Consider the following 17,368-nt stretch of genomic DNA (forward strand, 5'->3'; position numbering starts at 1 on the left):
ATACGCTGAAACTTAGAAACTAATGCCCAATGCCCATTCAACTACGCATGCGCACAGACTCAGAAATTTGTTGGCAATAGTATCCAACCACGTTGCGCATGTGTGAGGAGTTAGGCAATATTACCAGCATTAAATTAAAAACCAGGAGCCCGAATGGACTCAATGAGGGGTTCACTTTCACACCCTTTATTTGATCTGAGAGGGCCCTTCTGGCCAGACCATCCTATCCTCCTGCCCCTTTAAGACGTGTTTATATGGTTTATTTATGTGTTACTCTCATGAGCAGCCATATCATTCTCTATGTCCATGGTGTTGGTTTCCAGCATTTGGTATTGAAAGATATTACAGTATTATTATCTATATTAATGACTATAATACCAGAGTTCCAAACCCAGTTTTGGGTTTAGTCGTTGTGTACGATGTATGTGTGTAGAATCAATTTGTTTAGATTATAAATACCTTGCACATATACAGTTATCAGTTTTTTAATTTTTTTTTATTATACATTTCATCACTACCTTTAAGCATGACACATTGTGCAGTATATTATTATGGGGGATTATATACAATTTAATATGTGCAATTACTCCTTATACCAACTAGTTTGAAAAAGGTTTTGCAGACCCTTGCCCACTCCTATCTAGATCAGTACCTGTTATGTGTTTAATAATACCCTTTTCATTTGTTAACTTTTAGGGTATAAGCTGATAGTGATCATTGATACACTTCAGCGCTCTACTTGTATCCTTCTCAGCTTACACATGTGCAGTGTGCATTGGCAGAGGCAGTGTATAACCACAGTGTTACTACACATGTGGAATAACATTTGACATTGAATAAGATAAATATTTCTAAGTGCCTATGCAGGCGCGATATGGACATATAATTTTGACATTATTTTCTAAGTCCTGACGCATGCGCAACACGCACGGACTTCAATAGCAATTAGCCATGAAATTTCTAAGTCCGCGCGCATGCGCAATATGCCTGGATTATTGCAGCAGTAAATCTTCAAGTCCTCACGCATGCGCGGTCGTTTGGGCAACTCGGGATCAGTGTCCAAGATCTAGCGCATGATCAATGCGCTTGAATGCACATAGGACAAAATCTCTAAGTGTCCATGCATGCGCAATGGGGTCGGCTAATGCTGGTAATATTGCCTAACTCCTCACACATGCGCAACGTGGTTGGATACTATTGCCAACAAATTTCTGAGTCTGTGCGCATGCGCAGTTGAATGGGCATTGGGCATTAGTTTCTAAGTTTCAGCGTATGTTTATTACGTCGACTTGAATATGGTAATGCTTTTTCTAAGTGCCCACGCATGCGCAATACGTTCGGGCTGCATTGGCTGGATTTCTAAGTCCACGCGCATGCGCATTGCACTCCCTTCAGGCCGATCAACGCCACGCAACCCTAGAAGCCACAATAACGCTCGGTTCACCACACTAACTCAACATCTTGATGGCTGAATGTGCAGCCACTTATTCGGATCGTTTATATAGCGTTTGTGGAGTTTAATGTGGTTAATTTTGGGTACTGACACACTGCGCATGTGCAACAGCTGGGAATCATTAATTTCACAATCAAGGTACTGTTTGGGTATAAAAGGGCTCAGTCCTCCTTCCCCCAGCAAATTTGTCCCTGAAGAAGCTCCTTTGCTGGAGGGAAACGCGCGTTGGACGCGCAATGTTGTCAGTCTCCTACTTGGAGCTGTTTTAATGTAGTGCTCTGTAGTCTCCTGGTTCTATCTATGTAGACCCTATTAGTTGGGTATTTTCACCAACAGTCAGTGAGCTTGCCTTCCTGCTTTATATCACATGTGTCTACTTGGAGCTTGTTGCTGGGTAACTCACCGGTATTAATGCTGTGAGTGCCAGCTTCACTATGTTGTGAATTATTTTCCACCATTATCACATTATTAGCTGTACTACCTAAACAACTGGATGGTTATATACCATTATCACTCCAAGTGCCCAGTGGTTCATATGTTTAAGCAGGACTGCTGGATTTTCCACTAAATACTCCCTGAGCAGGTTACATTTATATATAATTTCACATACTTACCTCTTGGTCTCATAGGTGCTCCAGAGGGGTTTTATACCCTGACTAATAGCATCCTTTGTCTTCCAATCTCAACAACATTGAGTTGCTAAATTGGGATTATTCTAACATACATTCAGACACGGATGCTTGGTATTGTTAATTTAATTTATTTTTAATTCACATTACACGACGTTTTGGTAATATATGTTTTAATAAATCTATTAAAAGTTAAATTTTATACAATGTAGGAGTGCAGTATAGTGAATTCTTTCAGGAGGCACATCCATTTTGTGTTCTCCTCCCCCCCCCCTTTTTCTAAACTACCCATCTATCTGAACAAGCTTCTCACCCCTACCACATGCAGCACTTATCTTCTGAGATCAGACTCCAAAAGACTGTTCATGGTCCCAATGCTCAGCAAAGTATCCGGCTGCTCCTCCTTCTCTTACCGTGCACCCCAAAACTGGAACAATCTACCGGAGACTCTCACATTCACTAGTTTAAGTTCTTTCAAAACTAAAGCTGTCTTACATTTTAATCTGCTCCGTAACTGTTACATACGCCTATAATATATATTATCTTTAACTGTGCATGCAATGTCTTTTATATAATGTATATACAGTAATAGGAGAGTGAGTGTAGTGCTCAATAATCAGACACGGTTCCGTCTGTAGAAAGTATATGGCATGAGTGTCCAGATGAAAATGGAGCGTCCACACAGTAATAGTATAGTTGAACTGGAGGGGATGTGTCTAGTGGAGTCCACGTGACACCCACATCAATTAACACTTCAATAAACACCCGACCAGTATATGAATATATATACAATAATGTCCGTTGTGTACAGGGTATAGCATAAGGCACTGCGGCTCTTCCCCTGTACGCTCCGAGGGACACGCCAAATGTCTGCGCCATGCAGTCCATCCAGGTGTAGATTCAGAGTTGTAGGAGATGTAGATAGAGCACAGCCAGGGAAGTCCTGCTTCTGGTAGCACCTTGATAAAGTGCTGTTGCATGAAACGCGTAGGTGCATTCATGTAGTCCGTTTTTATTGCAATAAATGTGATCATTAATCTTAGTTTGGAGTTGCCTGGATGTTTTTTCCTTCTCTGGATACCAGAAGCAGGATTTCCCGGGCTGTGCTATGTCTACATATACTACAACTTGGAATGTATATACAGTACCCTGTTCACTTATGTAACTGTATTTGTAACCATGTATTATTTGTCATCTTAACTCTATGCCCTGGATATATTTGAAAACGAGAGGTAACTCTCAATGTATTACTTCCTGGTAAAACATTTTATAAATAAATGTTTAATGGGAGTCAAACCATATGCCCAAGTATTTAAAACTAAAAATATGGGGTAATAGGAGGAGTTATACGGGGTAATAGGAGTTATATGGAGTGGTTATATGGGGCAATAGGAGGAGTTATAGGGATAGGTTACATGGGGTAATGGGAGGAGTTATAGGGAAGGGTTGTATGGGGTAATAGGAGTTATAGGGAGCGGCTATATGGGGCAATAGGAGTTATAGGGAGCGGTTATATTGGCTAATAGGAGGAGTTATAGGGAGTGGTTATACTGGCTAATAGGAGGAATTATAGGGAGAGGTTATATGGGGTAATAGGAGTTATATGGGGTAATTGAGGAATATAGGCAAGGTATTTAAAACCAGAGACAGAACATAAAACACAGACAGAGCTCAGTTTTAGAACATCCAGTGAAACTCATACACGGTACAGTGCCTAAATATATATGTATAAATATCTATTAAGTAAAATGGTCTTTTAGTTTGACATTTTTGGCCAAAATTGTTGTAAGCCCCTGAGCCAACGGCACGGCAGACCACATTTCAGGGGTCCTGGCTTGCTTGCAGTATGGTTGTGACAACTCTAATACAGAGTGCTTTTCCTGGTAATGTACAGGTTAATAAAAGCTTCAATCAGACTTAGAACTTTGCAACTAATATTGACAGATTTACTATAAATCATTCTTCCAGTTATTACACAGGTTATTAAGAATTTATATTAGCGTTAGGGACCCCTGAAATGTGGTCTGCCGTGCCATTGGCTCAGGGGCTTACAACAATTTTGGCCAAAAATGTCAAACTAAAAGACCATTTTAGGAAAAAAGAAAAACACAAAAGCGCACCAAGATTGAGATATACAGTGTATTATAAACAATTAAAATTAGTAATATACACTTACATGGATAAAAACTTTAATGATCCTGATCACGATCGTGACTTCTATGGTGAGGCAACAATTGGGATGAAAGGGGGTGAATTCCGTCTCTGCAAACAAGCCCCGCGCGCTGGGACTGTGTCTTTGGCTATGCTGCGTCTTCAGCTCCACACGGTTGTCAGCGTGATGGCCTGCGTGACGCGCATGCGCAGCGGATGAAGCCCCAAGTAGTAGTCCCGAAGATGCCTGCCCGTTTTCAGTTTTTGATCGTGATTAATGAAAAAAGCACTTGTGTGAAGACTGGCTGTATAAGGGTAACAAGCCAGCAACACCCTAAAGACCATTTTAGTTAATAGATATTTATACATATATATTTAGGCACTGTACCGTGTATGAGTTTCACTGGATGTTCTAAAACTGAGCTCTGTCTGTGTTTTATGTTCTGTCTCTGGTTTTAAATATATATTGCCATGCTCAGTAGCACTCCTCTGTGACACTCATATGCTTATATATATGTTGTGGTTATTTTGGGGGTTCAATAGGAGCTTGTTAGGTGTCCAGTATGTTTTACATTTCTTGTTGAATATAGGCAAGGGTTATATAATAATAGCATGTTCTTGTATAGCGGTTAGTTTTACGTAGCGCTTTACAGAGACATTTTGCAGGCGCAGGTCCCGGCCCCGGCTCCGTGGAGCTAACAAGCTTACAACCTATTTTTTGATGCCTGAGGCACAGGGAGAGTGACTTGTCCAAGGTCACAAGGAGCCGACAACGGGAATTGAACCAGGTTCCCTGCATCACACTCAATGCCAGTCAGTGTCTGGCCAGTCAGTGCCACTCCTTCTCCCTATGGGGTAATAGGAGTTATAGGGAGCGGGTATATGGGGTAATAGGAGGAGTTATAGGGAGCGGGTATATGGGGTAATAGGAGTAGTTATAGGGAGCGGGTATATGGGGTAATAGGAGTTATAGGGAACAGGTATATGGGGTAATAGGAGGAGTTATAGGGAGCGGATATATGGGGTAATAGGAGTTATAGGGAGCAGGTATATGGGGTAATAGGAGGAGATACAGTATAGGGAGCGGGGATATGGGGTAATAGGAGGAGTTATAGGGAGCGGGGATATGGGGTAATAGGAGGAGTTACATGGAGAGGTCATATGGGGTAATAGGGAGAGGTTATACTGGGCGATATATTTTGAAGCGGGCTCGTTAAAATGGCATAATAACAATTCCAAAATGGCGGCCTCCTGTGTGGGGCGAGGACTTTGCAGCCAGAGAGCAATCTAGTGACGTCACGCAGTGCGCACGCACCGGAATGAAAAACCTCCGTTTAGGATATGAGTGACAGTGCTGGGAAAGTGATTGGCAGCTGTCTGGTCCAATGAGCAGGCCTGGAACCTAGCTCTGTAGGCGTATCCTGAGAGCCCCGCTCAAGGCAGCGAGCATACAATAAACCACCCAGCTGTGACGCGCAACGACGACGACCAATCAGCGGCTTATGTTCTCGACGGACAGCACGCGCGATCCAATCGGAAAGGCGGGTACGCATCGCCTTGGAAACGAAAAACCAATCAGCGGCGCCGCTGGCCTGACGGACAGCGCTCGCAGCCAATCCCTGCCCTGTTTGGGGATAAAGGGGGTTGGTCCGCGCGGCCCGGGCGCTCAGTCGCAGTAAAATGGCGGTGGCGCTGCGCGGTGGGGCAGACTATGAGAACGGGCTGAGCGGGGCCGTGCAGGAGCCGGAGGACATGGAGGGGGTGCTGAGCGGGGGAGGCGGGGACATGGAGCTGCTGGGACCCGGCGGAGGAGGAGGAGGAAGCGGCGGGAGGAGGAGTCGCCGGAGCCCAGGCCGAGGAGGAGGGAGGAGAGCACGGGGGGGAGCTGCAACACCGGGAGCCCAGGCCGGACAGGGAGGCCTGGAGGAGCCGGAGGAAGAGGAGCTGGAGGAGGAGGAACCCGGGGAGCTCGGGGGGGACCCCAACATCGAGGATCCGGTGAGGGGGGGGGGGATACCCGGTCAGGGGGGAGTGCGGGGGCTGTGCTTTGTCTCGGTGTGTGTGTGTATACACCTAGATGGGTATGTAGATAACGGTGGCGGTGGGTATATAGCGGGGGGGGGTGTGTGGGTATATGGGGGTGGGTGGGTTCATAGCGGGCGGTGGGGGGGGGTATATAGGGGTGGGGGGTGTGTGGGTATATGGCGGTGTGTGGGTATATAGCGGTGGCGGTGTGTGTGTGGGTATATAGCGGTGGGGGTGTGTGTGGGTATATAGCGGTGGGGGTGTGTGTGGGTATATAGCGGTGGGGGTGTGTGTGGGTATATAGCGGTGGGGGTGTGGGGGTATATAGCGGTGGAGGTGTGTGTGGGTATATAGCGGTGGAGGTGTGTGTGGGTATATAGCGGTGGAGGTGTGTGTGGGTATATAGCGGTGGAGGTGTGTGTGGGTATATAGCGGTGGAAGTGTGTGTGGGTATATAGCGGTGGAGGTGTGTGTGGGTATATAGCGGTGGAGGTGTGTGTGGGTATATAGCGGTGGAGGTGTGTGTGTGGGTATATAGCGGTGGAGGTGTGTGTGGGTATATAGCGGTGGAGGTGTGTGTGTGGGTATATAGCGGTGGAGGTGTGTGTGGGTATATAGCGGTGGAGGTGTGTGTGTGGGTATATAGCGGTGGAGGTGTGTGTGTGGGTATATAGCGGTGGAGGTGTGTGTGTGGGTATATAGCGGTGGAGGTGTGTGTGGGTATATAGCGGTGGAGGTGTGTGGGTGTATATAGCGGTGGGCGTGTGGGTATATAGCGGTGGGTGGGCGTGTGGGTATATAGCGGTGGAGGTGTGCGTGGGTATATAGCGGTGGAGGTGTGTGGGTATATAGCGGTGGAGGTGTGTGTGGGTATATAGCGGTGGAGGTGTGTGTGGGTATATAGCGGTGGAGGTGTGTGTGGGTATATAGCGGTGGAGGTGTGTGTGGGTATATAGCGGTGGAGGTGTGTGTGGGTATATAGCGGTGGAGGTGTGTGTGGGTATATAGCGGTGGAGGTGTGTGTGGGTATATAGCGGTGGAGGTGTGTGTGGGTATATAGCGGTGGAGGTGTGTGTGGGTATATAGCGGTGGAGGTGTGTGTGGGTATATAGCGGTGGAGGTGTGTGTGGGTATATAGCGGTGGAGGTGTGTGTGGGTATATAGCGGTGGAGGTGTGTGTGTGGGTATATAGCGGTGGAGGTGTGTGTGTGGGTATATAGCGGTGGAGGTGTGTGTGTGGGTATATAGCGGTGGAGGTGTGTGTGTGGGTATATAGCGGTGGAGGTGTGTGTGGGTATATAGCGGTGGAGGTGTGTGGGTGTATATAGCGGTGGGTGGGCGTGTGGGTATATAGCGGTGGGTGGGCGTGTGGGTATATAGCGGTGGGTGGGCGTGTGGGTATATAGCGGTGGGTGGGCGTGTGGGTATATAGCGGTGGGTGGGCGTGTGGGTATATAGCGGTGGAGGTGTGTGTGGGTATATAGCGGTGGAGGTGTGTGTGGGTATATAGCGGTGGAGGTGTGTGTGTGGGTATATAGCGGTGGAGGTGTGTGTGGGTATATAGCGGTGGAGGTGTGTGTGGGTATATAGCGGTGGAGGTGTGTGTGGGTATATAGCGGTGGAAGTGTGTGTGGGTATATAGCGGTGGAGGTGTGTGTGGGTATATAGCGGTGGAGGTGTGTGGGTATATAGCGGTGGAGGTGTGTGTGGGTATATAGCGGTGGAGGTGTGTGTGGGTATATAGCGGTGGAGGTGTGTGTGTGGGTATATAGCGGTGGAGGTGTGTGTGTGGGTATATAGCGGTGGAGGTGTGTGTGGGTATATAGCGGTGGAGGTGTGTGTGTGGGTATATAGCGGTGGAGGTGTGTGTGGGTATATAGCGGTGGAGGTGTGTGTGTGGGTATATAGCGGTGGAGGTGTGTGTGTGGGTATATAGCGGTGGAGGTGTGTGTGTGGGTATATAGCGGTGGAGGTGTGTGTGGGTATATAGCGGTGGAGGTGTGTGGGTGTATATAGCGGTGGGCGTGTGGGTATATAGCGGTGGGTGGGCGTGTGGGTATATAGCGGTGGAGGTGTGCGTGGGTATATAGCGGTGGAGGTGTGTGGGTATATAGCGGTGGAGGTGTGTGTGGGTATATAGCGGTGGAGGTGTGTGTGGGTATATAGCGGTGGAGGTGTGTGTGGGTATATAGCGGTGGAGGTGTGTGTGGGTATATAGCGGTGGAGGTGTGTGTGGGTATATAGCGGTGGAGGTGTGTGTGGGTATATAGCGGTGGAGGTGTGTGTGGGTATATAGCGGTGGAGGTGTGTGTGGGTATATAGCGGTGGAGGTGTGTGTGGGTATATAGCGGTGGAGGTGTGTGTGGGTATATAGCGGTGGAGGTGTGTGTGGGTATATAGCGGTGGAGGTGTGTGTGGGTATATAGCGGTGGAGGTGTGTGTGGGTATATAGCGGTGGAGGTGTGTGTGTGGGTATATAGCGGTGGAGGTGTGTGTGGGTATATAGCGGTGGAGGTGTGTGTGTGGGTATATAGCGGTGGAGGTGTGTGTGTGGGTATATAGCGGTGGAGGTGTGTGTGTGGGTATATAGCGGTGGAGGTGTGTGGGTGTATATAGCGGTGGGTGTGTGTGTGGGTATATAGCGGTGGAGGTGTGTGGGTGTATATAGCGGTGGGTGGGCGTGTGGGTATATAGCGGTGGGTGGGCGTGTGGGTATATAGCGGTGGGTGGGCGTGTGGGTATATAGCGGTGGGTGGGCGTGTGGGTATATAGCGGTGGGTGGGCGTGTGGGTATATAGCGGTGGGTGGGCGTGTGGGTATATAGCGGTGGGTGGGCGTGTGGGTATATAGCGGTGGGTGGGCGTGTGGGTATATAGCGGTGGGTGGGCGTGTGGGTATATAGCGGTGGGTTTGTGTGTGGGTATATAGCGGTGGGTGGGCGTGTGGGTATATAGCGGTGGGTGGGCGTGTGGGTATATAGCGGTGGGTGGGCGTGTGGGTATATAGCGGTGGGTGGGCGTGTGGGTATATAGCGGTGGGTGGGCGTGTGGGTATATAGCGGTGGGTGGGCGTGTGGGTATATAGCGGTGGGTGGGATAGCGGGGTATATAGCGGTGGAGGTGTGTGTGGGTATATAGCGGTGTGTGTGTGGGTGTATATAGCGGTGGGTGTGTGGGTATATAGCAGTGGTTGTAGGTATATAGCGGGCCGGGGGGGTGGGTATATAGGATTGGGTGGGTTCATAGCGGGCAGTGGGGGGTTACATAGGGGGCGGGGTGGGTATATAGGGGGTGGGGGTGGGTATATAGCGGTGGGGGGGTACGTGGGTATATATAGCGGTGGGGGGGTACGTGGGTATATATAGCGGTGGGGAGGTACGTGGGTATATATAGCAGTGGGGAGGTACGTGGGTATATATAGCGGTGGGGGGGTACGTGGGTATATATAGCTGTGGGGGGGTACGTGGGTATATATAGCTGTGGGGGGGTACGTGGGTGTATATATAGCGGTGGGTGGGTACGTGGGTATATATAGCGGTGGGGGGGTACGTGTGTATATATAGCGGTGGGGGGGTAACTGGGTATATATAGCGGTGGGGGGGTACGTGGGTATATATAGCGGTGGGGGGGTACGTGGGTATATAGCAGTGGGTGGGGTACGTGGGTATATAGCGGTGAGTGCGTGGGTATATAGCTGGGGGTGGGTATATAGCGGTGGGTGGTTGTGTGGGTGTATAGCGGGCGGGGGTGGGTGTATAGCGGGCGGGGGTGGGTGTATAGCGCGCGGGGGTGGGTGTATAGTGGGCGGGGGTGGGTGTATGGCGGGGGTGGGTGTATAGCGGGCGGGGGTGGCTGTATAGCGGAGGTGTGTGTGGGTGTATAGCGGAGGTGTGTGTGGGTATATAGCGGTGGGTGTGTGGGTATATAGCGGTGGGTGTGTGGGTATATAGCGGTGGGTGTGTGGGTATATAGCGGTGGGTGTGTGGGTATATAGCGGTGGGTGTGTGGGTATATAGCGGTGGGGGGGTACGTGGATGTATAGCGGTGGGGGGGGTACGTGGATGTAAAGCGGTGGGGGGGTACGTGGATGTAAAGCGGTTGGGGGGGTACGTGGATGTATAGCGGTTGGGGGGGTACGTGGGTATATAGCGGTGGGGGGGAACGTGGGTATATAGCGGTGGGGGGGAACGTGGGTATATAGCGGTGGGGGGGGTACGTGGGTATATAGCGGTGGGGGGGGTACGTGGGTATATAGCGGTGGGGGGGTATATAGCGGTGGGGGTGTGTGGAGATATATAGTGGTGGGGGTGTGGGTATATAGCGGTGGGGGGGTGGAGATATAATATAGCAGTGGGGGTGTGTGGGTATATAGCGGTGGGGGGGTATATAGCGTTGGATGGGTGTGTGGGTATATAGTGATGGGGGTGGGGGTGTGTGGGTATATAGCGTTGGATGTGTGTGTGGGTATATAGCGGTGGGGGTGTGTGGAGATATATAGCTGTGTGTGTGTGTGTGTGTGTGTGTGTGTGTGTGTGTGTGTGTGTGTGTGTGTGTGTGTGTGTGTGTGTGTGTGTGTGTGTGTGTGTGTGTGTGTGCGTGCGTGCGTGCGTGCGTGCGTGCGCTGAGGCATTCCCCATACAGAGTAATAGCTGGGGGTTAAGGGGTGTCTCAATGTTAATCCTTCACTGCAGCGCATAGCTGAGCTCAAAGTAAAGGGGTTAAGTGTGGTGGTGTTGGGGTCAGGTTCTGTGGGGTCTCACCCGTTTGCTTCCTTCCCCCCCACTCCTCCCTTGCAGGAGCTTGAGGCCATAAAGGCTCGAGTCCGGGAGATGGAGGAGGAGGCGGAGAAGCTGAAGGAGTTGCAAAACGAGGTCGAGAAGCAAATGAACATGAGCCCTCCCCCGGGCAATGGTGAGCACTGACTCCCCCCCTTGTTCTGCCCTCTGTTGGAGAAGGGGCAGAGTAACTCTCTTCTCCCTCTTGCAGCTGGCCCGGTGATTATGTCTGTGGAGGAGAAGATGGAGGCCGATGCCAGGTCCATATATGTAGGAAATGTAAGTACTGCACGGGCTCTGATACCACTGGTCCCCCCCCCCCCCCCCCTTGATAACGGTTCACCGCCTAATGCCGGTTCCTCCCCCTGCCTGACAGCGGTTCTCCCCCTCCCCCCGACTACGGTTCTTCCCCCCTTCTCTGACGCCGGTCCCCTGTCCACCCTGACGCGGGTTCTCTCCCCCGTCTGACGCCTTTCTCTTCCCATGCCCCCCCCCCCCCCACAGGTTGACTACGGTGCAACAGCGGAGGAGTTAGAGGCGCACTTCCACGGCTGCGGTTCTGTGAACAGGGTGACAATCCTCTGTGACAAGTTCACAGGGCATCCCAAGGGGTAAGATCGGGGGGTAGGGGGCATCCCCAGGGGTAAAGTCGGGGGGGGGTGGGGGCATCCCAGGGAGGTAAAGTCAGGGTGTGGGGGGAATCACGAGAGGGTTAAGTCTGTTTAATAATTGAATGCACCGGGAGAAATTAATCCGAAGTCAACTGCTCTCCCTTATTATACCTGGGGTCACACTCCTTTCCATCATGCTCTCTGCCTCAGGTTTGCCTACATCGAGTTCTCCGATAAGGAGTCTGTGAGGACGTCGGTCGCGCTGGACGAGTCCCTGTTCAGAGGGCGGCAGATTAAGGTAACGGTGACGCGGTGACCGTCCCCGCGTGCTGGCTTCTGGCATCAATTTTATCCCCACGGGGCTGAGGGAACAACTGGCAGTGTTCGCCCCTGTGCCCGAGGCCGTGCTGACAGACGAGGATGATGTGGGTTTATTTTGGGTTTTTGATGCATTTGAGGCACGCTCCATATTACAAGGAATCCCAGTCTTGGCGCGTGCTCATGGGTCGGGTCATTGGCGCGTGCTCATGGGTCGGGTCATTGGCGCAGTGTAAATGGTGGGCTGTAGAGGAATCAGATTACGAGGTCCTATTGTTGACTTTCAGGTGGTTCCCAAAAGGACCAACAGACCCGGCATCAGCACGACAGACCGAGGGTTCCCGCGGGCTCGGTACCGCGCCAGGGCGTCTTCCTACAGCTCCCGCTCGCGGTTCTACAGCGGCTTTTCGGCACGACCCAGAGGACGCGTGTACAGGTCTGGCGGGGAGGGCGGTTTCTGTACTGCACTGGTGTTATTGGGGTGGTGACGGGGTGGGACATCTTGCCTCAGACAATCAGCTGCTGCCATTTAGCTGCCGTCGTTTCGCCGTGAAGGTAACCCCTAAAACCCATTGCCCCAAAGCCCTGTAGCCTTGCCCCAAAGCCCTGTAGCCTTGCCCCAAAGCCCTGTAGCCTTGCCCCAAAGCCCTGTAGCCTTGCCCCAAAGCCCTGTAGCCTTGCCCCCTTACCCCTTGTCCTAAAACACGCAGTCACAGGAGACCAGGCAATTTGCACCTTTTTTCCAGGATCATTCACTGAGCAAAACAAGGAATGAAATACATTTAAGTTTATTCGCACAAATTCGCTTACACACAATGATACACAAAATACAGACAAAAGACACTTACTGGCGGTCTGGGGTCAAAAACCTGACTCTTCTAGATGCAGGGAACTCTAAATAAGGGTTTTACCCTGACCGGGACTTAGCCCGGAATCTCCTGGTTCCTAAATCGGCGTGAAGTTCCACACGCCGCCGCTCCCTTCTCTTCTGAGAACTTGGACTTTCTTGACCGAGTTACTCCAAATCTCATGGAACTCAAATCGGCATAAAATCCCAGCCACGTCCGCTACGCTCGATATTGAGAACTTGGCCACAGAAATCGGGATTTAGTCTCTTGTAGGCAGGCTTTTCTGGCTTGACATTGAAGCCGGTTGCTCTGCTATTCGTGTTAGAGCAACTTTGAAAAGCTCGTCCGCGCTCTCACTACCGGAGAACTACAATCTGATTGAAATCTTTATAGTGTTCTGAGTTTCATTCACAAAACTCCGTAACCATTCAGCGCGTGGGAATATCCCCAACCAATCGAAGCCAAGCCAGGTCAGCGGGAAATCTGAAATTGCCAAGAGACATGCGCAAGTCTGCCACCTCCGTCCCTGGCTATCTCAGTGCCACCCGCTGGGACAGGCTGCTCTAGGTCTGGCAGAGCAAATGGCAGCCCAGACGACTGCCATTGTTCCCCGGACCTGGCTATTTCGCCATTCCCTGCTGCCCATTTGCTTATCAAACCTCTGGCATTCACTGGCTGCTTTGAACTCCGATGTCCAGCATACTTACCGGTGCCTGTGGGTTAGCTCGGGCAGCCTGTTTGGACATCGGTCCCGAATGTAAAAAAACACATTACATTAAATACAGTAATTTTTAATACACTAACGTACATGTTTAATATACTCCTGAGTCTCTGGGTACAGGGGATAGAATAAGAAAGATGTTGTACTTTTATTCCTTGCTGCCTTATTCCCCATACACTATCTTTTAGACTGTATGGACTCTGAGTCCCCCCTCAACCTTATATACGGTTGGGGCACCCACAAACCCTATACTGGTTCTGGGCTGCCTGGCACTAGCTGGGTTGCCCCCGTTAACCATGGGGTTCCCTCAGCTACAGGGATACCTGTTAATCTGTGTCTCATTCACCTTTCTGGGCTGTACTGATGCATGGTACCCTAGTGGTGAGTAGCGCTTGCGTTTTCAAGGGGAGATATTGCCAGGACAATGTGCCTACATGTATCCGAGAATCAGGCATTATTCCCGGGTATACAGGCAGTCCTCGGTTATCCGACACAATGCGTTACTCAAAATGGCGTTGGATAGCGAAATGTTGTAAAGCGAAACACGTTTTCCCATAGGAACACTGTTTAAATGAAAGGTTCCGTTCCTGAAGGCATTTTTAATGCTAAAATACACCAAATATTTTACGCAGACAATAAGATATGCAGCACACACATACAGTATATACACTATATAATTTATGTGTATGCTGCATATCTTATTGTCTGCGTAAAATATTCACATATTCACAATATAACATATCACAATATAACATATCACAATATAACATATCACAATATAACATATCACAATATAACATATCACAATATAACATATCACAATATAACATATCACAATATAACATAACATCACAATATAACATAACATCACAATATAACATAACATCATAATATAACATAACATCATAATATAACATAACATCATAATATAACATCATAATATAACATCATAATATATAATAATATAATATAACATCATAATATAACATAATATAATATATAATAATATAATATAACATCATAATATAACATAATATAATATATAATAATATAATATAACATCATAATATAATATATAATAATATAATATAACATCATAATATAATATATAATAATATAATATAACCTCATAATATAACATAATATAATATATAATAATATAATATAACATCATAATATAATATATAATAATATAATATAACATATAATATATAACATAATATATAATTATAATATATAATATAACATAATATATAATATAATATAATAATATAACATAATATATAATATAATATAACATAATATATAATATAACATAACATAATCTATAATATAACATAATATATAATATAATATAACATAATATATAATATAATATAACATAATATATAATATAACATAATATATAATATAATATAACATAATATATAATATAATATAACATAATATAACATAACTTAATATATAATAATATAATATAATGTAACATAATATAACATAATATAACATAATATATAATAATATAACAATATATTATATAGTATAATATATATATATATATATTATATAGTATAATAGATATATAGATATATATATTATATTATATATATATATATATTATATACACATAAACAACTTTGCAAAGCGTCGTAAGAGCGTTGGATAAGCCGTTTTGGTGTTGTAAAAATGAACATAGGTATACATTGCACAGCGTTGGATAAGCCATTCGTTGTAAAGCAAAGCGTTGTAAAACGAGGACTGCCTGAATTTATGGGGGATCGGCAAATCCATGCCCCAACCTCCTACAACGGTTCCTCTGCAAAACCCCTCTTGAAACTCATCCCCTAGCAATCCCTGCTTGATTGCACGCCCGGAAACTCATCCCCTAGTAATCCCTGCTTGATTGCACGCCCGGAAACTCATCCCCTAGCAATCCCTGCTTGATTGCACGCCCGGAAACTCATCCCCTAGCAATCCCTGCTTGATTGCACGCCCGGAAAGGGGAAACACATCGTGCTTTTTATTACATGTAACACATTGGAACAGTACAATGTTACTGGGCACACGAGCTAACTCTGGGACTCTTATACATGGATCAGGGGTAACCAAAACAGACTTAACCTTTATTTGAGCCTGGCTACTCCCTACCGTGTCACACCCATACCGGACCCCTTGCCCTAAAACACCCTAACTGCCAAATACCTTGCCCTAACGCCTATCACCGCCGCAGCTGATTGGCTGCAGTAAGATGACCCAATTCGGAGGAGTTTGGGGAGGAATAAGAGGGTCTCTGCATGCATTGTACATGGGGACAAGCTGTCTGTTACGGGGTCCCTGCTCTGACACGCTGCTTCTCTTTTACAGGGGTCGGGCTAGAACAACGTCATGGTATTCCCCTTACTAAAAATATTACGTTAGGAAGACCTGAAAAAGGCAAAAAAAAAAAAAAAAAAAAAATGAAAAAAAGAAGACCGGAAAGAATTTTAACAATGTTTATTAAGATGAGGTTCCCTTTGCCTCTCCCTGTCTCCTCTTGCCCCCCCCCCTTTCCCGGTCTTTCCTCCATGCCCTGTGTATACGTTTCGTTGGGTGTGCTAGGTAAGGTATCCCCCCAGACTCTGGGGTACTCATGGGGGAAAATGACTTGTTCCCAATGCAGATATGAATGTTTCCGGTGTGCAGTCTTTGGGGTGGGGGTGGGGAGAGGTAGGGTGGTTGCGGGTCCCTCTGCTGTGTTCTGACTTGTCACACTTCTCTGCTCCTTGTATAGCTTGCTATGAGTTTGGGGGGATTCTCCTGACCTTACTGTACCTTGCAGGGTGGCTGCAGACTCCAACTGTCCGCAAGGAATCTGTGTGCTACATCTGTCTGTGTATGTGATGGTGGGCTACCTGATCCAGCATGGGGTGGGAGTTGCGGGTCCCTCTGCTGTGTTGACTTGTCACACTTCTCTGCTCCTTGTATATCTAGCTCTGGGATTAGATATGGGGGGCGGGGTCTCTTGACATCACAGGACCTTAGTGTGGTCAGTGATTGCGGACTCCCACTATTCGCAAGGAATCTGTGCTACATCTGTCTGTATGTGATGGTGGGCTATCTGATCCAGCATCTGCCCCTCCCTCCCTGCTCTGACTGGGTCTGTGTGGATGTTGGGGGGGTATATGCTGAGACCCCTGTTGCCTAGAGTGGGGGGTGGTCTGATAAAACATCCTGCTGTTTGTTGTTTTTTTTTTTTTTTTTTCCTTTTTTTGCGTGTCTTTATCTTCACAGGTTTCTTTTTATGGAAGGAGCTTGTTTTCCTGGGAGAAACCCGGCTGGCCCCTCAAACAGCCTTTTCTTGCTTTTCCTTTTTATTTTTTATTCTGGGGTCTGATTCCTGCCCTCTGCTGGAAACCGAGCGCTGGGAGCCTTCTGTGTGTTTTTTTTTATTTTTTTTTTTTTTTAAATTTTATTTAAAAAAAAAATTTTTTTTTAGATCAGGATTTTCTTTTTTATAGCGTAAGGCAGGGTGGAAAAAATAATAAATTAAAAAAAAATGTTTTCAAAAGGTAGGAGTCTTGTGGTCTTTGCAGAAAGTGTGTGGCTCCAGCATGGTCGGCGCTTCTAGGTGCGGAGGCGGTTAAGTGGAGATCGGAACCGCAGTGACAACCTGGGGGGCTAACGAGGGTCTTTGACACGCCGGCGGCTTAACTGATTGGCCAGTCTGCGGCAGTTCCACTGACCTTTGTCGGGACAGAGTACAGATGGAAAACGTCAGATTTCAGTGTATTTTTATTTAAATAGTGATGCCTTCCGCAACGGGTGATGAATTTCTACCCCCCCATCCCCCTCCCCCCAC

The 17,368-nt window shown here is 47.7% G+C and overlaps 1 protein-coding gene across 1 annotated transcript; it reads left to right on the top strand.

The window, feature by feature from the left end:
* Positions 1 to 5,898: 5,898 nt before the first annotated feature.
* PABPN1 (poly(A) binding protein nuclear 1) lies at positions 5,899 to 17,077 on the top strand. Its single transcript, XM_075569072.1, has 7 exons — positions 5,899 to 6,231; positions 11,054 to 11,168; positions 11,244 to 11,311; positions 11,537 to 11,643; positions 11,854 to 11,941; positions 12,249 to 12,397; positions 15,895 to 17,077. Exons 1-7 carry the CDS (start codon positions 5,914 to 5,916, stop codon positions 15,932 to 15,934), a joined length of 885 nt encoding a protein of 294 aa, XP_075425187.1. The 5' UTR covers positions 5,899 to 5,913; the 3' UTR covers positions 15,935 to 17,077.
* Positions 17,078 to 17,368: the final 291 nt, after the last annotated feature.

The sequence above is a fragment of the Ascaphus truei genome, chromosome 13 (genome assembly GCF_040206685.1).
Source record: "Ascaphus truei isolate aAscTru1 chromosome 13, aAscTru1.hap1, whole genome shotgun sequence".
Lineage (NCBI taxonomy): Eukaryota > Metazoa > Chordata > Amphibia > Anura > Ascaphidae > Ascaphus > Ascaphus truei.

Coding starts and splice junctions, on each gene's coding strand:
- PABPN1 (XM_075569072.1), top strand. CDS start 5,914: ATGGCGGTGGCGCTGCGCGGTGGGGCAGACTATGAGAACGGGCTGAGC. Junction 11,942..12,248: donor TCAGAGGGCGGCAGATTAAG/GTAACGGTGACG, acceptor GTTGACTTTCAG/GTGGTTCCCAAAAGGACCAA. Junction 12,398..15,894: donor CCCAGAGGACGCGTGTACAG/GTCTGGCGGGGA, acceptor TCTCTTTTACAG/GGGTCGGGCTAGAACAACGT.